The following is a 23,777-nucleotide window of genomic DNA, read 5'->3' as shown; positions in this document are numbered from 1 at the left end:
GTTTTTTTTTTTGTATTTTCCCTCTCGCCGGTGAGCTCCAGCTTCCTGCCAACTTTTTTTGGCGGAGGTAATTGTATAATTTCTCTCCATGTTATTGGCGCGAACAGCCACTAGATGGCGATCGCGCCTTTCTGAATAGGGACATTTTTACAACAGCCAAGATTTAGGTTCTCGCCAGTCGCGTGGCGAGATTCACAAATAAAAAAAAAAATGGCGCTTTTTTTTCAACTCGCCAGTACCTGCCTTTCTAAAGGCATATTTCTCCAAAAAATGCCGCTATTCACCTTACCGCTGCTCTCTGCATAGGCCCCTAAGTTGCAAAGAGATGAGGCCAGGACAAATATTTACCAACCACCATCCAGCTTTGTGTCAGCCCCAGGCAGGTGCTGGTTGTCAGTCACCAATAGTCACAAATGTCCCAGCATCTTGGCTTGAAAATTGGTAGCCCTCTTAACCACATGCTATCCACATTGCAGGAATATACTCCCATTACCCAGGGCAACTGTGCTCCGGGAATAGAAACAGGGACAGTCCCATGAGATCCGGGACTGATGGGAGGTATGCCTAGTATTACATCCAACGCAGGAATTGGCCAGCTCCAGTCCTCAAGGGCCACCAACAGCTCAGGTCTTTAGGATATCCCTGCTTCAGCACAGGTGGCTCAATCAGTAACTCAGTCGTTGACTGAGCCCCCTGTGCTGAAGCAGGGATATCCTGAAAACCTGAGCTGTTGGTAGCCCTTGAGGACTGGAGTTGGGCAGCTCTGATCTAAAGCATACTTTGGTTGAAGGATAAGCCGGACACACAGGCTGATCTCCGCTCACCTTCCTCTTTGCATTGACTGGAATGAAGATGTGCGGCTTTTCCAGTCCAGACGTTTTCCTTCTAATTATATTGATCCCCAGACGCTGCTGGAGGAAGCTCTTCAGCAAAGGAGGATCCCCTGTCGATTCAACAGATCGTCATTAGCAAAACCACTCGGCTGTTCCACGAGTATTGGTTTGTTTGTTCTCTGTCTAACCATGAACACACAGGAATATCATGATCAGGCTGTATTACTTTGTATAATTCAGCTATTTGCGCTGTTCTTTAAGACAATATATTGATGTATTTGGTGTTATAACTCTGAGGGCTGGTGTTAATATTAGGATAGTGCTCAGATCTTATATCCCGTCGTGCACCTGCAAGGTGGCCAGTAGTGTCATCATGCAGAATGGGACTTTTGGCCTCGCTCCCGTCTCGCCGCGAGCAAGTCCCCGTCGCCATTTGGCCACAGAGGGACCCTCCACTGCAGCCGCTCTGCCGCTAAACCCTCCGCCGATGGCCGCTTCTACGGTAAGGCAAGTTTTAGGGTGTTGGATTAATTTTAGGGGTTTTAGTGGATGGGGTAGGGGGTTAACTTTAGGGGTTTTAGTGGTTAGGGCAGGGGGTTAATTTTAGGGGTTTTAGTGGTTAGGGTAGGGATTAATTTTAGGGGTTTTAGTGGTTAGGGTAGGGGGTTAATTTTAGGGGTTTTAGTGGTTAGGGCAGGGGGTTAATTTTAGGGGTTTTAGTGGTTAGGGCAGGGGGTTAATTTTAGGGGTTTTAGTGGTTAGGGCAGGGGGTTAATTTTAGGGGTTTTAGTGGTTAGGGCAGGGGGTTAACTTTAGAGGTTTAAGCTGTTAGGGTAGGTGTTAAATTTAGGGTTTTTAGCAGTTAGGGTAGGGTTTTTTAGGGTAACGGGTTAAAGATTTTAGGGTAGGGGGTAGCGTTGGTATTAGGGGTTACGATTAGGGGTTTTATGGTAATGGCTAAGGCTAGGGACTTACCTTGGAGGCAAAGCGGGGGACGGCTGAAGGTCCCTGCGGCGAGGTCACTTGCGGCTAAATGCCGGCAGTCACTTGGTCGCGGCGAAATGGCCGTGACCAAATGTCTTAGACATCATAATGTTCTAAAAGAAGCTCGGAATGTATTTGGTGACAATCAGAAACACTAAATCCAGACACAGTAGAGATGCACGTTACCGCTTCTGAGAGTGGTCAGAGGATTTCCATGGATCACTAGCTCTTCCAAGCAGGGGAAAAGAGCTGCAGGTAACAGACTCTCCTCATATGCGATCTGAAGAATAAATAAGGGTTCACAAGACTTAAATGACATGGGACCATATTTACGGCCTGTATGGTGTCTTCTGGCAGAATATGGTGTCTTATGCAATAACTCCACTTAGTAAATAAGGCCCTGGGTCTGCAGAAAATACATGCTTATTTAAAGATGCACTACCTTATATGATAAAGTAAATAAAGAAATGTTTAATAGTTACATAGTAGATGAGGTAGAAAAAAAGATATATGCCCATCAAGTTCAACCTATGCTAAATTTATCCGTACTTACAGTATACTGATCCAGAGGAAGGCAAACAAAAAACCCCAGAGACATATCGTCTAATGATATCTCATAAAGGGAAAAATAAATTCCTTCCAGACTCCAAATATTGGCAATCGTATTACTCCCTGGATTAACATTCTTCCCATGTTCACTTATTTGGTATATCCCTGTATACCTTTCCTTTCTAAAAAGATGTCCAATCTTTTTGTGAACATATCTATTGTATCTGCCATCACAATCTCCATGGGTAATGAATTCCACATTGTAACTGCCCTTACTGTAAAGAACACTCTCCTTTGATGCTGGTGGAATCTCCTTTCCTCCAACCTTAAGGGATAATCCTGTGTCGTTTGTACTGCCCGTGGGATGAATAGTTCTTTTGAAAGCTCCATGTACTGTCCTCGAATATATTTGTATATAGTAATCATATCCCCTCTTAGACGCCTCTTTTCTAATGTTAACAAATCTAATTTAGCTAGTCTCTCCTCATAAATCAGATTATCCATCCTCTTTATTAATTTGGTAGCTCTTCTCTGCACTCTCTCTAGTTCCATAATCTCTTTTCTAAGAAGTGGTGCCCAAAATTGTACTCCATATTCACAATGAGATCTTACTAATGCTTTGTAAAGGGTCATAATTATGTTTACTTCCCTTCCATCCATTGCCCGTTTAATGCAAGATAAGATCGTGTTTGCTTTTGCAGTTATTGCATGACTTTGGGCATTATTGCTAAACCTACTATCTACAAGCAATCCTAAATCTTTCTGCATCAAGGATTCTCCTAATTTATCCCAATTTCATTTGTAAATTGTCTGTTTATTCTTGTTTCCCAAATGCATAACCTTACATTTATCTGTATTAAACCTGAACTGCCATTTACCTGCCCAAGTTTCCAGTCTCTCCAAATCCTTCTAGAGAGAAATTACATCCTGCTCTGATTCTTCTACCTTACACAATTTAGTGTCATCAGCAAAGATGGAGACTTTGCTCTCTATGCAAACCTCAAGGTCATTAATAAAAAAAGTTACAAAGCAGGGGTCCCAGTATCAATCCCTGAGGTACACCACTCATAACTTTAGCCCAACCTGAAAAAGTTCAATTTATTACAACTCTCTGTTGTCTGTCCTTCAACCAGTTTTCAATACAGGTGCAAATATTTTTAGAGTCCAATTTGCTTAATTTTTTACACCAACCCCCTGACCTGTATCAAAAGCCTTTGCAAAATCTAAATAGACCACATTAACTGCATTACCCTGGTCTAAATGCCTACTTACCTCCTCAAAGAGACAAATAAGGTTAGTTTGTCATGATCTATTCTTGATAAATCCATTCTGACTATTACTAATTATTTTGTTTTCCATTAGGTATTCCTGAATATCATTCTGTACTAAACCTTCAAGCAGCTTCCCCACTATTGATGTCAGGCTTACAGGTCTGCAATTCCCCGGTTGTGATCTAGCTCCCTTTTTAAATATAGGCACCACATCGGCTTTACGTCAATCTTGTGGTACTGAGCCTCTGGAAATGTAGTCCTCGAATATTAAATGTAATGGTTTGGCTATTACTCAGCTTAATTACTTAAGAACACTTGGATGTAGGGTTATGTCGCTGACACATTTTGCTTAAAAAAAGAAAACAACCAGACAAGTATCAATATTTGTTTAATCATTTATTAAACTTTTAGCATACTCATGGAAAACAAATGCTTTTCATGGCATTTGTAATCTTCATCTAGTGCAGGGGTGACCAACTCCAGTCCTCAAGACCCCCCCCCACCCCCCAACAGGTCAGGTTTTCAGGATATCCCTGCTTCAGCACAGGTGGCTCAGTAACTGCTTCAGCACAGGTAGATCAATCAGTGGCTCAGTCGAAGACTGTGCTAAAGCGGCGATATCCTGACATCCTGACCTGCTGGTGGCCCTTGAGGACTGAAGTTGGCCGTCCCTGGTCTAATGTCTCAAATCTACAGGCAAATTGTCCCTCTTGTTTTGTTCTTTATGTGCAAAGTTGAAGCCAGCGCTCGTCACACAGATAAACACAAGTCGCTGACATTTTGGATATCAGTGGAACCCAAAGAACAGCAAAACAGATTTATTTCCCCCTGAATTCAAACAGGAAAACAGCCACTTCAAAGGTGACTTAATATTTAGAAAAAAAGCCAATTACGCCGACACTTCTTTTCACCCACTGAGTGATACTGCCTATAAATGATCTAGAAATCATACATACAGGAGGGCCCCGGGTATACGGCGGGTTCCGTTCCAGAGGCCCGCCATATAGTGAAAATCGCCGGAAAGCGGATCCGGCGATATTCAGTTCTGTGCATGCTCAAGCCGGCATTTTCGGCATTCTGCGCATGTGCGATCTATGCTCTGCGCGCGCAAACTGCGGTATGTATGCGCGCGCAAACTGCGGTATGCGCATGCGTGCCGGGCGCATCCACCCGTTCTGCGCATGCGCGACTTCGGATTCAACATGGCGGCCCCCTTCTCGGTGCCGCCATTTCAGCAGATCGCCGAAAAGCGTAGTGCCGAGAAGCGGGGCCCTGCTGTATGTTAGGACTCGAGTTGGCCACGCCTGCTGTAGTATATGTGTTGGTACAGTAATCAGAGTTCTTTATAGATGATAATATAGAGTACAGGGCTTTCACAATCTCCTATTTTCTCCTTCAGGTTTACTCCTTGAAGAAGAAACCTGCAGGTACTGTATGAGGGTTTGAAAGCTCTGTACCCTATAATTTCATTAATAAAACATTGTAAAAGGTATTACACCAAAGCTACATCCGTCCATAAACACAACAACCAAGATTGAGTATTTTGGGCATAATATCCACCAGACAGGTAAATATTTCTACACAAATATTCCATTTAAAATCAGGGTTTCTAATTGAACGCAAAATATGGATAGTTGATACAACCAACAAGTTGAAAAAGTGATTGTATAAGCAACTGAAATGGTGGTTCTACTGCAATTTCTAGGAAGACCCAGAACGTTGTTAAAAATAGAAGTACCTTGTTATCAGCCAGGCTCAGGTATCTCAATTCTGGGAAAGGTGGTAGAACTGTCCGACTAAAGCTCTCCAAAGAACGCGTGGTGGCTACCATGAGGTTGGGGAGTAAAGAGTAACTTTTGGCCAGATCAGGAGGTTTCTGCTAGAAAATGAAATGAAAACATAGATTATTATTGTAACATATTGAAGCATTCAAACACACACAGTATTATAGTACAGTAATATACAGTATCGAAGCATTCAAACACACAGTAATATAGTAACATATAGTATTGAAGCATTCAAACACACAATATTATAGTAACATATTGAAGCATTCATGCACATTCTGTTGCAGCAAATCAGGCGGTTGGCTCCCATTGAGTATTGCAACAACTATCCAGAAATGCATTCATATCATCAGCCATGGAATAGGACAGGTGCGCCGTAAAAGCATCCCAACCCTATTCTAGGTTGTAATTGGGAGTCTGTTTTTGCAATAGGTTGTATTTCGGCACACAGTGTGACACATGCGGCTTGCATAGAAGAATTCTTTACTGTCTGCGCCCGCCTTCCTCTTGTCTACTCTCTATGTAGCTTCATGTTCAAGACATGCTAAAGACGCTTTAACAAATATCAACTTGTTCTTCCCAACGCTGGTTTTATTTTTCAAATCTGATGCTTCGTTCAGAAAATATAAACGTTGGAAATATTACATGTCCGGGAGATTAAAATGAAAGACGCTGGAGATTTAGAAAATGAATTGTGTGTGGTTATATGCTTAAGGGCCAGATAGCTGCTTTCAGCGCTAGAAAAGTGAGACGGAAGATGTATTCATTCTGCATGGCCATAACAAGTCTAACTGGACATCCTCCCCCATTAGAGACAATGTTTTAAGGCTGTTTTTATATGTATCTTTCATTCATCTCATGCACTATATATTTTGGAACGCTGTTTGTCTGCTCGCTAGGCATTGGGACCCCTTAAGAAATTGTAACCACATTTTGCATGACGGTTCCTGAAATCGAGGAGCGGATATGTGTTTATGTTTGGGTACAATTGGACACCATGTTGAATCAAGATAGCGAACTGAACCTTTCAAAACTGCACTGATTTTTAACCAAATTTGGCAGGATTGTAAGTAGCTGAACTGAATTTAGAAAATCCCCCCAAAAAGTGTATGTTTTCGCGCCTCATAGAAAAAACTAAAATATGGTTTACCCTCCCGCACTAGCATAAAACACACCGGGTTGTTTTTTTTTTCATTAAGAAACGGAAAAAATGAAATGATCAATTTATAAATCTCAGTGTTGTTGGGTTTCGTAGAATTCCCGAGCAACGGCCGGGGGAACTGCCAGCGAGTTATTCGTTCACGTGATATGGAAGAATAGATCAAACACAGCCATACAAATAAATGGCACACCCATTTGCCCTGTTTACCACTTCCCCCTGCTGAAGTGAAAGGTCACAGTGATATCATTCACCTGTGGCTCCTAATACCCGGCTTATAAAATTAGGGAAGCCGTGATAGTGGATTTCACTTTACTATACTATGGTGAAGACTATAGGCTAGGTCAGGGGTAGCCAACTCCAGTCCTCAAGAGCTTCCAACAGGGCTGAGTGTCAGGATATCGAAGATTGAGCTACCTGTGCTGAAGTACGGATATCCTGAACACTAGGGGACCGGCACCACACAGAAGATGGTAAACATGCAACCATCTTCATTATTAATATGGTACATTTTGTTTTGGGAGAAGTCTGCTCGGAAAGAATGTCAGATGTCATGTTAACCTTACTGTGCCGATACCCCATTTCTTGCGCCGATACTGCTATTTCTTCTTCTTCTTGTTATTTGCAGGCTAATATACCAGATTTATATAGAAAGGGACTATATATTGTATAAGACCTGCAAATAATTCAGATTTTTCCATCAACAAGAAAATTGGAGCTGCGCGTTACATTATAATTCATGGAAGATGGGATCTATTTGGCATATTTACAGAGTACAGTAGTCTCATTTAATTAACAATTATCTACAGAAGGCAACTGAGCAACATGTAAATCAATCATTCCGTGATCAGTAGAGGGAATGGAGAGAAAACCTCTCTCTAGCGGGAAAAGGCGACAGTATTCACATTCCCATAAGTATTTTGATACAGATTGAGATGTGGATAGGCCACATGGAATGGGAAGAGGTAACAGAACACCGATGAGATACAAACTAAGGCGGATACATATGATATTATATGATCTCGTGGTCATACACAATCAAACTAGAACTACACAGCTAGGCATAACAAAGGCAAATCAGATTTTTACCAACAGTGGGTCATCCTTAGGCAGGTTGTTGGAGGTAAATATAACTTCTGTAAAGAAAATAATAAATACATTCAGCATGTAAGTACTGTGTGTGTGTCTTACTCAGATGAAGTACAATAAGTGGTGTAATTACTAGGAAGCAGCCTAAAATTCGTATTCTTCCCACGATTGCCCCCCCCGCACATCTCACACTTAATTATTTGATTTTATTTTCCCTCCGTTCCATCCAACAATTCCCAGAAGATTCCCCAAATGCCGATGTGGGTAATCACACAGCGACCCCGCGGTAACTGTAAGTCAGTGGCAGTTAACGGGGGTTGGCAGTGTACTCCCCCGCATCTGCGCTTTAATCCCAGCGTACGTAGTACGCAAGCTACCTCCTCCTATTCTTACAGTGGCTCCCTTTCGGTCATTGCTGCCCCAGGAGGATTAAATGTGAATGTTAAATATATCCTGCACTGGAATATTTTTCTTCCCCCGACCAAACTTAATACTCGCAGAACATTATCGGGACCTTTCCCCCTGGTCTGTGCAAACAATGAAATAATTACAACTCCCTAATGATCGTGGTTAGATAATGCTTCCCGCACCAGTCTGTTGGCGGTAAGGATTAACCCTGAAAATGACAGCCGTGGTGCGGCAATGATTTGGCAACACCGATGGAGCTTGCAATGATTACTAAATACAGACATACAGTATATCATGACCAGTGTCTCCAAAGTGTAGTTAATGAATTGTCAGACATGTTGTTGACAATATTTTTTGTAATTATTGTCTGTTGAGATTTGTACTTGTTTAATTCTGAATTTGACCCAGGAGTTGGGCATAGGACTAGAACAAAGTCCAGAACCGTCCAAAACATAACCATCAATGACTTACTAAAAATGCATAACTAATCTTTCAATATTATACAGGACATTTTTCAAGTAATCCTGACTTCTAGTACCCCGGAAATTCTTCTTATTTGCTGCCCATGTGTATTTGGGCACACACTCAATACCGTGTACTATTTTTGGTAAGGTGTTCATGAAAGCACACTTATTTGGGATAAAGAAGTTACAGCTTAGCACTGTTTGGGGTGAGAGGAGGAGGGGGGAGAGAGAATGAGAGAGCGAGGGGAGGAGAAGGGTGAGTAAGAGGGAGGGAGATGAGAGAGAGGGGGAGGAGGATTAAAAGAGAAAGGGGAGAGTTTGAGTGAAAGAAAGGGAAGTGCAGAGTGAGGGAGGAGGGTAAGGCCGTGCTTATAGTTATGGTGACGGAGCGCAGCACCAAAGCACGTACCTGAAGTCCATCTCTGGTGCTCATAGTTGGCGCGACCGCCACGGCGCTGCGTAGCGACGTGGAGACCAAAATGCACAGAAGACAAAGGACGTGACTGTCGGCAAGCCAATCACATCTCCACCTTGCCTTTTGTGCCTTCCCCCTTGCGGACGTCCCAGCCCCTTGCCGCCAGCGAAATCGCACTACTCAAGTGCAACTTTTGCTATAGCGACGGAGGCGTGTGACGTCACGCGGTCGCTAGCAAGCAATGCAGTGCTCACTACAAGCGCAGCCTTAGGCCTTGGCCGTGTTTAACGCTAGCTGGCGGAAGCACCCGCTTTCCCTGAGCCTCAGCGCGCCTCAGCACGCCAGCGGTAAGCGTGTCCGAGGCCTTAGAGAGAAAGGGTAGGGGAGATGCAGGTGAGAAGAAGAGGGAGGAAGTGGGCACTCAAGAAGTTGAAGAAAAGGTTTCTTTATTGAATGTATATATTCCTCCTACGCGTTTCTATCCCAGTTGGAACTGAAACATGTAGGAGGAATATGTAAGTTCAATAAAGAAACCTTTTCTTCAACTTCCCGAGTTCCCGCTGCCTTCCTACTGTTGTATCTATTCATACCACGCGATCTGCCACTACATTTGGTGCAGAACAATTCTTTTGTTCCAGTACAGTGAGTACTAAAAGGAGAACTCGAAAATGTCTAGATTTTAATTTATTTATTTTTAAGTATGATGCAAGCATGACCAACACATGATGCAAGCATGATCAACACATGATGCAAGCATATTTGTCGTTTTCTAAATCTGCTGAGAAGCCGTCCCTCTTTTTGAAGAAGGCCTAACTGAATTGATTTGAAAGATTAAATGTCTCAGGACAAAGAGAGCGAGAATATTTTGTTTGTTTTTTGCTCTATTAATGGACTGTAAAGCTATATTGTCTTATGTGTGCAGTAAAATGTGCAAAAAAACTACCAAATTTTTCTTTTTTTAAAGAATGTAATAATCCAGTTGGGTTCCTTAAACAAATGTAAACATATTTAAAGCACCAATTTGGCTGCTTTTGTTACTTTGGAAATTAGGCACAAAGTAATTTGCTTTGTAGGCCTGGGGGAGTGTTTGGCAATCAAGAACTTCCTCTAATCCACCTTCCTCCAGCCCACCTCATCTTTGTCAAAGACCCAATCAAAGTAAAGGAGGGGGAGACGAAGGAAGGATTCCCTGCGCAAACTCTTAATGCCGTCACAAAAAAGGGAGCAGCAGCCAGAACAAATCAAACACCTCCCAAGTCTCGGGTTAAGTGATTTAATAAAAAATGCGTACTGGAACGTGTCAGATTTTTGTAGGAAAACAGTGTAAATTGCCAACATTTTACCCTTCAAACATGGCACTGTTATTCGTGCACTTTAGTCATGGGAGTAACTGATCCCTAAAGTATGAACATTACAAAGCTTTTAGAACAGACTTGGGAACAGACACAAGCTTGTGTCATATGTTTAAACTTTGAGGTCATAAACTGGAGCTTGAAAAGAACCCCCAAAACAATGATTAAACGCCCTTCCTCCAAGGGATGGAGAATCCCACCCACCCGTTCTGTCTGGATCCTCTGCATTGGGAAATACCAGGTAGTCAAAACTCTCTCCTTCTGTCTTCTCGTCCAGATCTTCCTCACGTTTCTCGTTCTCCTGTATCCTGTGGATGCTGCCGCCCAGGCCCCCCGGCCCCTCTCCGTCCTGGATTGTTCCTCCCCTGAATGGGCTGCACATGGAGTCGGCAAGTTCTATTTCAATCATGTATGGGATTTCAGAAATACCATTTCTGTCAAGATTCAGCTGCTTCAGGCTATAAAAAAAGCAGAGCGGGGATGGGAAATCACAAGAATGTAATGCTTTTCTGGCATAACACATGTATACAGAAAGCCAACACTTAGCATCAATACATCTTGAATCCCCCCCCCCCCCCACCCCCAAAAGGACAACGCTATTAGAGAATGTATAACCCTTTGTGTTCTGCATAATTTTACTTTGCTTTGAAACAGATTGGTATTAAATTATTTCAGGGTCTGATATTTGTAAATACGTGGGTTTTTGGGTGAAGCAGCACCTATGGGTGCTACACAAACTGGTAAAAAAAAAAAATCTGTGCACCTAAATGTTTCCAAATATTGACTTCACACATATCAGCCACCGGATGTGCTACGGCAAACTTCTGGAACAAGGTAAAGCCTCCACCGATGGCTAGGATTTTACGAGAATTCAAAGAACTTAATCTTGTGGAACACACTGTCGCAAATGGAAATATCACTTGTGAGCACATTCACATGTCTCACACAGGTCTGCAACCCTGCTTTTCACCATTATCTCCTAATATACAGTGCTTCCACGGCATCAAGGGATTCTGGGAAATGACGTGCAAATGAGCAGTGTCACCTTTTGCTTCAAGTCCATTTTGACATGGACCCCTACGAGCTTATGCCTGCCGCATTACACCGCTTTTCAGCACAGCCTGGGTTTAAGAAATGCAGAGCCAGTAACCTACTCGCAGACCTCTGTTTCAACCTTTTGGGTCTCATCATTTGGTTATACTGGCTTTGCAATATGACGCTGGGATAGGGTTCACTGTGTCAGAATTTGATAATGTAAATATGTAAATGTATTTTATCTGAATTGTAAATTTATGATCAAATAGAAATGTATATTAAATTAACCGTGTCCCCCTCATCCCCCCTTTCCTCGTCCCTATTATTTGTTTGCAAACCTCCCCATTCACCTTTACAATTTATCAAAATAAACAGTTAAAAAAATAAAAAAATAAATCAGCATGCTACATGTGCTGAAAATGAATCTTGTTCTTGCGGCCAAATGGACTGAGTATGTTTGATTAACACTAATAGGATCTAGCGCGGCAGATACACGATTAGCAGACGTGGTCTGGGTCTTGGCAGGGGGCACACTGAGAAGGTGTACCAGCCTGGAAGTATTACCGTGTCAGATTGGCCAGGCTCACAAAGGCAGGGGAGTGAGACAGCTTGTTGTCATCAAGCATCAGAATCTCCAGGCGCGGGAACATTGCAGGTTCTGCATTATTGCTGTAAACAGAAATATGTCCTGCGTGAAAATATGAACACAAACAGATCACCTTCACTAGGGGCCTGCACCACTTTTCTGAACATTGCTCTGGCCTTGTAGCTTTGTATTGCATTGTGTTTCCCTTTATAGTGTGAATAACCATGTAGAAAAATAGAAAGATGCACAGGAAATGATGACGTCCCCGCTCTCCAATGCCAGCGATTCCCCTTCTTTATCTCCCTATTAGTCGGCATGTACAGGCAGAATAAAAAACAAGGAATATAGTCACTCAAAGGGTGTTAAGCTATATCACGTCTAAACGCCCATTTATTTCAAAGGGAGTAAGGTTGTGTTAAAGCAGCCCTGCCAACTCGGGTCCTCGAGGGCCGCAAACAGGCCAGGTTTACAGGCTATCCCTACTTCAGCACAGCCAGCTGTGCTGAAGTAGGGATATCCTGAAAGCCTGGCCTGTTTGCAGCCCTCGAGGACTGGAGTAGTGCAGGCCGGTGTTAAAGGGTAGAACCCTTGAGTGAATATGGGCCAAATAAAAAAAAGCCAATCAAAACAGTCTAGACCAGGGGGGCTCAACTCCACTCCTCAAGGGCCACCAACGGGTCAGGTTTTCAGGATATCTCTGCTTCAGCACAGGTGGCTCAATCGGTCCCTGCTTTAGTGTGCTAAAGCCTCGGATTGAGCCACCTGTGCTGAAGCTGGGATATCCTGAAAACCTGACCTGCTGGTGGCCCTGAAGTTGAGCCCCCCTGGTCTAGACTAGTTAGGCTAAGGCCCCGCTCCCTCCGTCAGCGCTCCCGCACTGTAGACAGGCGGGGCGCTGACATACACAGACCGCGATATGCGGTCTGTAGGGAGCGGGAGCGGGAGATGGGCGGGAGTGGGAGGCTTGAGCGGGTATGGGGGGGCGTGGCTTGAGCGGAGGAACCCGCTACTCTCCCCCCCCTCCCTCCACGGGCTCGGGCTGGAGCTGCTGATGAAAGTAATCACAAGCAACACACACACACACTCATACACACACGCAGGCACTCATACACACACGCAGGCACTCTCTCACACACACACACACGCACGCACGCAGGCAGGCACTCATACACATACACACACACACAGACAGAGGCAGGCACTCACGCACTCAGGCACACACATACACAAACACAGACAGGCACTCAGACACACACATACACACACAGACAGGCACTCGCGCTGCTTTCCCTCCACACTCCTCCCTGCTCCCCGAAGCCTTTCCTCCTCCCGAAGCCTCCCCTCCTCATTGGCTCACAGCCACACCACGTGACGCGTCAACGCTAGGGATCACAATTCTCTTGTATCCCCTGGCGGCTGACGCGTCACAGCGTGTAGTGAGCTGTTCAGCCAGGGGGGACCGGGACCGGCTCGGCAGGATTCCGCTGCTGGTGGGGAAAGCCCGTGCAGCCGCCTGCGCCTCCGGGCGCAGCGGGTCCCAGCCCTTATGCTGGAAGTGGTATTCCGACTTATTTTGGGGCCATCACTCCCCTTCCTGCCTTTTGCCTCTATGCTCCTTATATTTCACCCTGCTGATCTCTTCCCTCTGCCACCTGCCCTCTTGACCCCATTCCCTCTTATCTACGCTCCTACTGTAATCGCTGTGCTTACATATATTTTCAACTCCTCCCTCTACTTTGGTACCTTTGCCGCCTCCCGTCCAAGCTTGACCCTACCTGCCTCTCTAATTATCGCCCTGTTTCCCTTATGCCTTTTAACTCCTTGAAAGCCGTGTATTCTCTCGCAAGCTCCATTTTCTCCTATTTTAGCACCTATTCTCTCCTAGATCACAATGGGACATTCGTTCGCGCCCGTTTCGAAGGGTCACTTCCTGTTTTTAGAAAAAATGTATTTAATTAAAACGCGGATCACACTATGGAGACTTGCTCTCCTTTTATCTGCAGAGGTAAGAAACAGATTACATTTGATGCAATTGTGCACCAAAGAATGGTGCCATGCACCAATTCACGTTTTCCCTGCTCGAAAATTGCTTTGATTAGCCCCCTAAGGCAGGGGATGGGCAAACGTTTCCAGGCGCGCCCACCCCCTGCCTCCCACCTGCGCTCCGGAAACCCGTCTCTGCGGCGTCATGGCGACGCGTTGCCATTTGACGCCACGTTGCCATAGCGACACGTCGTCAGGAGAAGCTGGAAAGCAGCTAAGAGACACTTACAGAGGCCCCTGCGCTTTCTCCCAGCAATCATTTTAAATGTTGTGGGGAAGAGCGCGGGGCCTCTGTAAGCGCGGTGCCCTCCTTACAAAATGTCGTGCCCCCCAGCCAGCCCCAGTTTGGGGCCCCCCTGCCCTAAGGCACGGAAAGCTAGCTTGTACATTCTATGGGTCAGGGACACATGCCTAAAAACTTCTATGTACAGCACTGCATACATTGTAGCACCATATAAGAAAATACATTTATTATACTATTATTAGAGAAAATTGCCCCAATGACTCCTCTCGGTGCTAAATTGTGACCATAAGCTCAACAAATGAATGTCCACCATGACTAAAATAAGCACATGTTCACCATAAGCTTCCTGTCAGTTACACGATGGGCTATTATGTTTGACAGGCTCTCCCCCCAATGAGAAAGGGATGAAACATTTTTTCTTACATATGTGACACGCTCATGTAAGGTGGGAAATGAGTGAGTCCGTTTCCCGTCAGATGAAGAACTCGGAGGTGTGAGAGATTACCAAGCTGCGAGACGTCGCCTGGGGACAGATTGTTGTACGAAAGATCCAGAACCTGAGATAAAGGACACAGTTACACAACTGTTAATTAGAGAAGTGGAAGATTGTCCAAGTTCACTTCTAGAATGTCTGTGCGTCTTTAGAAAGATGTACAGTGCCCTCATGGTGTTGAAGGTCACATGGGTCGATACTCAAGGCAAGGGTCCCTTATGACGTTCCTGGTAGGTCATGAAGGGCTGGCCATGACCACGGGAACACTACCAAAGTCATCATATGGTCGCATTCCCAGACATCAAGAGGCATGTGGTGGCTGATAGACTTCCAGCATCGTAAAGGTTAAGAAATGTGCTTGGTGTCACGAAGTTTGTGCACAGTTTTAGCAAACTAAAGATGTCCACGATTTGTCAGTTTTGCGCTTTAGATGTCCCTAATCGTTTAGCACAGTGGTGACCAACTCCAGTACTCAAGACTGAGCCACCTGTGCTGAAGCAGGGGTATTCTTAAAACCTGACCTGTTGGGGGGTCTTGAGGACTGGAGTTGCGCACCCCTGGTTTAGCACATCTCTACTATGAAAAAATGCAGCAGAAAACTCAACATTTCCGTAACAAAGTCAGTGCAGTATAGACCTTGCAAAGCCAAAGTGATTGTACGGTCTCTTCGGATCCTGCTTGCATATAACACGATGGGCCTTAAAGCCGCACAACGTGAAATTGTACATGTATTTTTTTTATATATAATAAATCAACTCTGTAGTATTATATAATACTTACTGCATTTTCTTTTTATTATTCAACTCTTAATGCCATTTTTAATGCTTTTTAAAACATCCTTTGATTTCTATAGCGGGTTTTAGCAAACCTGCCAAGCAGTGCAAGATCTTTGCAATACTTTTCTGTTTGTGACAATTTGCTGTCAATGTTCCCAGCAGTTTGAGCTGCAAACTGTAACAATAGTCAATGTTACCTTAGTAATATAGTAGAAGGATAAATTGTAGCTGTTGAGTTACACTGACTAAAGCTGCCATTATGTTAGTAACACCATGAGGATATTTACAGATTTATAACAGGAGCACCAAACGACTGCCAGCTTAGGTAAGAATGCAGAATTATACATTGTCACACGCTTTACATATACAAATAAGAAAGGTGAAAAAAGGGGGAGAAATGTATTATGGTGCAATATTGACGATCGCTGGAAATGTGTTATTCAAGTTAATAGTAATTTGTATATAATAGTAATCATATATTATCTTTAACTGTGCATGCAATGTCTTTATACATAATGTATAGCCCTGTCCTTTTACTTTTACATTTTATAAATAAAAATAAATAAACTTATTATGAAGAACAAAGGAATTTGTCATTCATTTTTAAAGAGGATAACTGTGTTGATATAATTTATCTGGAAGAAGTTTATGGCATTAGAATACAGCAGGGCCCCGGGTATATGGCGGGTTCCGTTCCAGAGGCCCGCCGTATAGTGAAAATCGCCGGAAAACGGACCCGACGATTTTCAGTGCTGCGCATGCGCATGCGCAAACTGGCATTTTCGCCGTTCTGCGCATGTGCGACCTGCGCGCACAACCTGCGGTCTGCGCATGTGCGTCTGGGCGCACCCGCCCGTTCTGCGCATGCGCGATTTCAAATTCAACATGGCGGCCCCCTTCTCGGTGCCGCCGTATCAGCGGATCGCCGAGAAGCGGGGCCCTGCTGTATGTTAGTTAAACAATGATAAAAGGAGATTACACATGTGCTCTTCAAATTAAAACCAAGCAGCCAGTGTGGACCTGACTTATTGCAATCTAAGTTCCTAAGACTTGGTGCCCCAGACATTGCCAAACCAATTGCTTCCATACTCCAACTCTATTCTGTCTGTAGGCTATATCTCTAAGACCTGGAAAACTGCCAGAGTTGTCACAATCTTCAAAAGTGGGGACAAAAACACTGTCTCTAACTACAGGCCAATCTCACTTCTCTCAATACTATACAAAGTCATGGAAAAATGTGTTCACTCCCAATTAAGCGATTACTATACCAAGACAAATTTCCCTAGCCAATTCCAATCAGGCTTTCGCCCCAAACACTCCACGGTAACTACCCTGCTAAAAGTTTGCCATGAGATCCAATGTGGAATGGAACAGGGACAACTCACCGGTGCAATATTCCTAGATTTTGCAAAGGCTTTTGATACTGTTAATCATGTTATCTTGCTTAACAGATTCCAGTGCTCTGGAACAGGGAAGCACCCTTTAAACTGGTTCCAGTCCTACCTATCAGGTAGATGCCAACATGTGTCTATCTCAGGCTCCAACTCCAACCCCATGGATATCTCCTGTGGTGTCCCGCAAGGCTCTGTTCTGGGGGCCCTACTCTTCTCAGTGTTCATCAATGATCTTCCTACAGCTTGTAAGGAAGCCTCAATACACATGTATGCAGATGACACAATCTTATATGCACACAGCCATAGCCTTTCTGACCTTGAACACATACTTCAATCTGACTTTTTGAGACTTGAAAATTGGATTTCCTAAAACAAACTGTTTTTAAACACAACAAGACTGTAACAAAGGTATTTGGGACCATGGCTAAATTTTTAAAGCTTCCAATGACTGAGCTCCAGATCAGAACCAACACTAAAACCACCCTAACTCCTGTTACTAGTTTTAATTACTTGGGCATATGGTTTGACTCCCACTTAACATCCGGGATGCACATTGATACCTTCACATCAAAAACATATGCCAAACTAGGTGTACTTTACAGGAACAAATCCTCCTAAGTCTGCTGGTCAGAAAGCGTATCGCACAGCAGATGCTAATGCCAATTATCGACTACGGGGACATAGTATACGGCACCCCAAACCCACCTTAGCAAACTTGACATCATCTACAATTCAATATGCCACTTTGTTCTACAATGCAACTACAACCCACAAAACTGTGAAATGCTCAAAGTACTAGATTGGTCATCAGCAAAGTATCCAGCCGCTCCTCCTTCTCTTACTGTGACCCCCAAAACTGGAACAATCTACCGGAGACTCTCACAGCCTCCACCAGTCTACGTTCTTTCAAAACCAAAGCATTTTAACCTGGTCTGTAACTGCTACATACGTCTATAATATATATTATCTCTAACTGTGCCTGCTATGTCTTGTATATAATGTATACCCTGTTCACTTATGTAACTGTATTTGTAACCATGTATTATTTGTTATCTTAACTATGTGCCCAGGACATACTTAAAAACGAGATGTAACGCTCAATGTACTACTTCTTGGTAAAACATTTTATAAATAAATAAATGTAAAAAAAATGGAGTAACAAGTGGAAACATGCCCTTGCTTGCAGTTAGATTTTTTCCCTTAACACAGGGATGCACAAACTGGGGGGCACGCAAAATTTTCCAGGGGGGACACGGCGGTTGCAGAGGCCCTGCGCTCTTCCCCAAGGCATTTCAATTAAATGCCAGGGCATCGTGTGAGGCCTCTGCAACTTCCCTTACCTTGTCTTCGGCAACATGATGTCATGTGACCCCGTGGCATCATTTGACGCCGAAGACAAGGTAGGAGGGGGGCGCGAGCAGGGGAGGAGAGCAGGCAGGGGGGCGCAGGGGGAAAAGTTTGCGCACCCCTGCCTTAACACTATGAGTACCCTTGTGCTATTCTGGGAATGGTACACCGGCCAGGATATACATAACCACAGATCTCTAATAGAAAAATATGGGATGACTTTCTCTTCTGTTCCTAACATCACGAATCACCTTTTAAGTCCCTCCTTTTAGATTGTAAGCTCCTTTGAGCAGGGTCCTCCATACCTACGATACGTGCATATGTTAATGATATAATTGTATTGTTATTTCCTTCACGGCCCATGCTACTGTGCTGCGGAATATGTTCTGTTATAAATACATGGCAAGAATAATGCATTCATTACAGAAGCCATCACTTGGTTCTGATGCCGGAGTGTCCACAGCTTTCTGGTGCCGCAGACATCCTGGCATTTAATGGGGTTAAAACAGTGTTTTTTAGCTCGTATGTATATATGTCTTAAAGTAATGGGGTTCAGTGTTCATTATGATATATTGCATTTCCAAAACTCTTATGCTTGGTATAAATTCAAGGGTGTTTGACAGCCTGACATGTTCCTAGAGGAGACCTGTCTGATACACAAGATGTATTACCCTCTTTAAGAAAGCCTGAGTTGCCATTAGGAAATGAAAACAAATGAACAACCAAGCAAACTCATCACCTGTTTCATATGGAGCCTCTGAACTCTTCAGCACTGTGACCTCTCAGGAGGAAGTCCTTACTGGTAATCTATTACAGAACGTTGGATGCTGGAGGGACCAGAAACTTACTGATCCCTCCAGTATTAAACCTAAAATAAGTGTCATTGAGATTTCAATATAAATACAATTCTCTTCCTGGGCTATGTTTGCGTTGGGGCGGATGTTAGAATAATTTTTCTCACCCTCTTGTTGGTTATGCCATTTGGGCGGGATGGCGGGACGGTTTAACCCCTTCATCACCTAAGTGGTTAGCCACAAAGATAATGAAGCTTTGCTTTTAATTTATTTTTTGTACATAGGATTGAAGCAGGGGGTCTCCGGAGCTGAACCGCATTAATTTCAGGTCCGGGGACACCCTGCTTCCCGAGGTACAGGCTTCCGTATGGGGTGCCGGTATCTGGGGCTGTTTAAATGTCCCGGTCAAGTGGGCCGTGACGTGGAGAAGGAGTGGCTCAGTGAGTGAAGACACTGACTGGCACTGAAGCAGCGGAGCCTGGTTCAATTCCCGGTGTCGGCTCCTTGTGACCTTGGGCAAGTCACTTTATCTCCCTGTGCCTCAGGCACCAAAACACAGATTGTAAACTCAACGGGGCAGGGACTGTGCCTGCAAAATGTCTCTGTAAAGCGCTGCGTACAACTAGCAGCGCTATACAAGAACATGCGATTATTATTATTATTATTAATAAACTTGAAGGAGATACCGGCACCCCATACTGAAGCCTCTACCTCGGGAAGCAGGGAGTCCTGGACCTGAATTAAAAGTGGTTGAGTTCCCGGAGACCCCCTGCTTCAATCCTATGTACAAAAAATAAAAATAGTGCAATTGCCCTCATTGGCTGAACCGCCGGGGGGCGTGGCCCAGCGCTCCGTCGCTAGAGCTAATCACAATATTAATGTCTGCCTGAAAAACTCGCCGCGCAGCGTGGCAGCCACCCCTTGCAGCTGGCCCGGCACCATTGAGGGGGGCTCGCCATAGCGAGCGCTGCAGCAGCCAACGGAGACCAAGTCTTAGACTGGTTGCAGCCTAGTAGGATTACCGCAGCGCGAGTCCCATTCAGAAGCAGGGACCCCGCTGCGTTAATCTCTTCAGGGCAGCCAGTTTACTAGGCTTTTAGACGCAGGGAAACTGCAATTGGGCCGCGGTCAGGCTCCGTTCATCGGCGGTTTCCTCGCGCCCAAAACAAACTTAAAATAGCACTGCATCTGTAATATACCCCGAAGCGGACGATCGCACTGCAACCAGCCCAAAAACCCCATTCAAAACAATGGGGTTTTCTGCCTTCGGCTGCTTTCTGTGTATACGGAATTATCCCCTTAAAAATCCCGCATTTTCTTATCGCTCTTTTTTTGTAGTGAGATCTGGATAATGTAATATTAGTCTGGGATGTGTGGCTTGTGATCACATCCTTTCATGGGAGAAATTAGAGAAATCCCTTAATAAATTTAATTGATCTGTAATGTTACTTTCTTCCCTTTTCATGTCAGGATAAGGATATATGTATGTATATATATATGTATATATATATATATATGTATATATATATATGACCAGTAAAGAGACAGCAACCAACGAGGGGTAATCCAGAATAATCTGTATTGAATGAACAGATACACGAAAGCCAACGTTTCGGTCTCACAGGGAGACCGAAACGTTGGCTTTCGTGTATCTGTTCATTCAATACAGATTATTCTGGATTACCCCTCGTTGGTTGCTGTCTCTTTACTGGTCTTTGGGCTGGTTCGTATGATATGTGGATCCCTATGGGACTAGCAACTGCCTTTTGCCTTACATTAGAGTGCTGACTGCTTGCTTTATGTTATATATATATATATACATATATACACACACACATATATATATATATATATATAAAACATGAGTTCTATGAAATACATATAAGGTAGATATAGAAAATATGCCTTCACATGCAATTAACACCTCTGACAGTGAAGGAGATAAGGGACTGATATGGACGAGAACATTTATAAAATGCAATTCAAATGAGCATTGATGCCTCCAGCAGTAAATGAGATGAAGTATGTTCACAGTAATCCACTTGGACTCACTTCAAGGTGGGGGAAGTCTCCGGCTTTAACTGTGACCCTGCTGATCCCATTCATGGAGAGTTCCAGTTCCCTTAGAGCAGGAAAGGTACGGAAAGCCTCTGGAAAAAAAAACAACAGTCGTGCACTGATCAATTAAGCATCATGGCTCATTTGTACTTATAGGATAACGTATAGCTCATCCACTGCAATCAACCGTATGGTATATTATTTGCGCAGTAAGATAGCTTATCATATAGCACCGCTTAGTAACTATGTTTACCAGTTCACATATAGCTTATAAGAAATATAGCAAGGGCATATTGTTTGCCTATCGGCGAAGATTCGGCTCGGGGGTTCACTGAATGGTTGTCAGTGCAGCAGAAGAGGACCAAAGATGCAAAGTTCTGTGGGGAAGATCATGTGACCAAGCAGTCACTAGATACAATTGGTGCACTGCTAGAGAGAGGGCAGGGCTCAAAAAGGGGTGTGCCAGAGCCTGTTTCAGAAGAGGAAGGGGATGTGACTCTGTAAATGGCTGCTATAGAAACAAACAATGCTTGTTAAATTATAATACATTAAAAATATCATTCAGAGTTGTTGTTTTTTTAATTGAAATTTTAACAAGACAGTATGCATAACAGTGTGTAAGACATTCTTTTTGTGGCGTCCAGCGGCTCTGTGTCTATTTGGGACTATTTTTTGCATACAAATAAAACAAGACAGTAAAACAATGACAGTTGGAAGTTGGGAGAGGTGGGGTGGGGGGAGGGTAGGGATTGTGTGTACCATCTCACTTCCCTTATCTGTAGCTAATTTCTCGTTATATACACCTGGTGGCTCTCTAAGTTTGAGTTTCTAGCCATGGGTCCCAGATCTTATGTAACTTTTCACTTGTGTGCCTGAGGGAGGCAGAGAATCTTTCCATCAGCATTACTTCCCCATCTCTGTTTATGACCAATTGTTTGGAAGGGGGGATAGTCATTTCCAGGCTGCCGCTATTGCGCATCTAGCAGCCGTAAGTATATGTGAGATTAGGCGTTTGGCCGGGTTATTGGCCTGCTCGATCAGCTTTGCTAGTACATACACCAGGGGGTCCAATGGTATAGTTAGATCAATAGTGTCTGATAATTTCCTTTATCTTTACCCAGTATATCTGTAATGCCAGGCAATCCCACCAAATGTGGACCATATTCCCACCTGCCCCCACCCTCTCTAACACTGATCCGAGGTTTCTGGGAAGATCTGCTTCAATCTTGAGGGTGTTAGAAACCATTGGTAGATATATATTTTCTTTTGTGATTGTGCAGATGTCTTGGCCGCGTTATCCCAAATGTCTTCCCAATCTATCTCAACTCCCAAGTCAGTGGCCCATTTGGTCATATCTGTGGACCGGGGTGTTCCCAGTCGCTTCTATCCCTGCATAAGTTCTTGTTATTAGACCTTTCTTATACTCTGCTTCTTTGCAGAGAGCTTCGAATTTACTGAGTTCCGGCACCTCTGATTTCTTTAGGGTAGGAGGTAGGTCGGAGGAAGTGTCTTATTTGTAAGTATTGGAAGGGTGGTAGGTCTGGGGCATGATAATTCTGCTTGAGCTCTTGTAGACTCAGTAGTTTGCAGTACAGCAGCCGACAGATCATTCCTTCAGGAACAAACTTCTGATGTCTTTAGTTCCGGGCAGGGAGCGAATTGAATGATACAGCGGTTATCCCTGCTACTTCCCTGAAGAAATCAGTATATCTGAGGAAACGCGTAGGGTCACATGTGCTGTTGATGTCAAGGTGTTTTTATGTGCGGTTCGCCTACAGTACATTGAAGTACCAGGGATACCCGCTGTATCATTGAATTCACACCCTGCCCAGAACTAAAGACATCAGAAGTTTGTTCATGGAAGAAGGATCTGTTGGCTGCTGTAATTTCAAGTTTCTGCTGGACGGAGGCTCGTGACGGACGCTCGTGTCAGACGCTCGGAGGAGTGGAGCAGAGGAGCGGAGTTCCAGCGATCGGATTGGGGCATGAGTATTTATCTCATAAAACGCCAATATACTATTTCTGTTAGTGAGTTTTAATTTGTGAGCTTTGGAATTTATTACATTCATATTTTAGAAATAATGCACCAAGATCGGGCGCTTTCTCTTTGTTCTATGCAGGTTTGTGAGGGGAGGTCGTTGTGCCCACAAAGAAGGCTGCCAGCATCCTGTTCTATGCACCAAACAATTGGGACCATTTAATCAGTGGACTCAAAAGTGTATGTTTTTTTTTATCTTGGACTTTCTTTTATTATTTTTTATTATGTAAACACTTTGAGAAATATTGATTTTTGATTTATTTCAATTTTTTCCATTTTTTCACATTTTTATATTATTTCATAATACTTGTAAATATATGATTTATAATATCTTAGAATAATAATTTAATATTATTTTTATCACAAGCATTGTTTTATTGATATCAGCTACACATGGTTATACTAACTATTGGTTAACTTTACATCTTAAACAATCAGTAAATATTAGATCTATTCATTATTGTCAGAATTGCATATTAGATATCAGCCCAGGTACAAGGGCCTTTAGATCATCATCCTATTAATAATTACTTGATATCACTGGACATACAAGCAGAGTCTTTTCAGTGCTAATATATATATTACATATACAATACATATACATATATTCAGAGGACACGCTCTTGAGAGTTCTCCTCTCTTCCTCAGGTCAGTGATA

General features: G+C 43.6%; 1 protein-coding gene across 2 annotated transcripts in view; it reads right to left on the bottom strand.

The window, feature by feature from the left end:
• The window catches only part of XRRA1 (X-ray radiation resistance associated 1), a 64,576-nt gene that overhangs the window by 19,594 nt on the left and 21,205 nt on the right, over positions 1–23,777 (bottom strand). The window contains exons 6-13 of one of the 2 annotated variants that reach the window (XM_075592765.1): positions 21,076–21,173; positions 14,643–14,776; positions 11,911–12,015; positions 10,516–10,769; positions 7,673–7,719; positions 5,376–5,516; positions 2,004–2,097; positions 825–943 (exon numbers count right to left, since the gene is read on the bottom strand). In XM_075592765.1, the coding sequence (XP_075448880.1) occupies positions 825–943; positions 2,004–2,097; positions 5,376–5,516; positions 7,673–7,719; positions 10,516–10,769; positions 11,911–12,015; positions 14,643–14,776; positions 21,076–21,173 (992 nt within the window). The remainder of the gene's footprint in view (positions 1–824; positions 944–2,003; positions 2,098–5,375; positions 5,517–7,672; positions 7,720–10,515; positions 10,770–11,910; positions 12,016–14,642; positions 14,777–21,075; positions 21,174–23,777) is intronic. The other variant, XM_075592766.1, reaches the window with a different exon arrangement.

Source organism: Ascaphus truei, chromosome 3, assembly GCF_040206685.1.
Source record: "Ascaphus truei isolate aAscTru1 chromosome 3, aAscTru1.hap1, whole genome shotgun sequence".
NCBI lineage: Eukaryota > Metazoa > Chordata > Amphibia > Anura > Ascaphidae > Ascaphus > Ascaphus truei.
The sequence above is the reverse complement of the archived record's forward strand: the minus strand, read 5'-3'. Positions and strand labels throughout refer to the sequence as shown.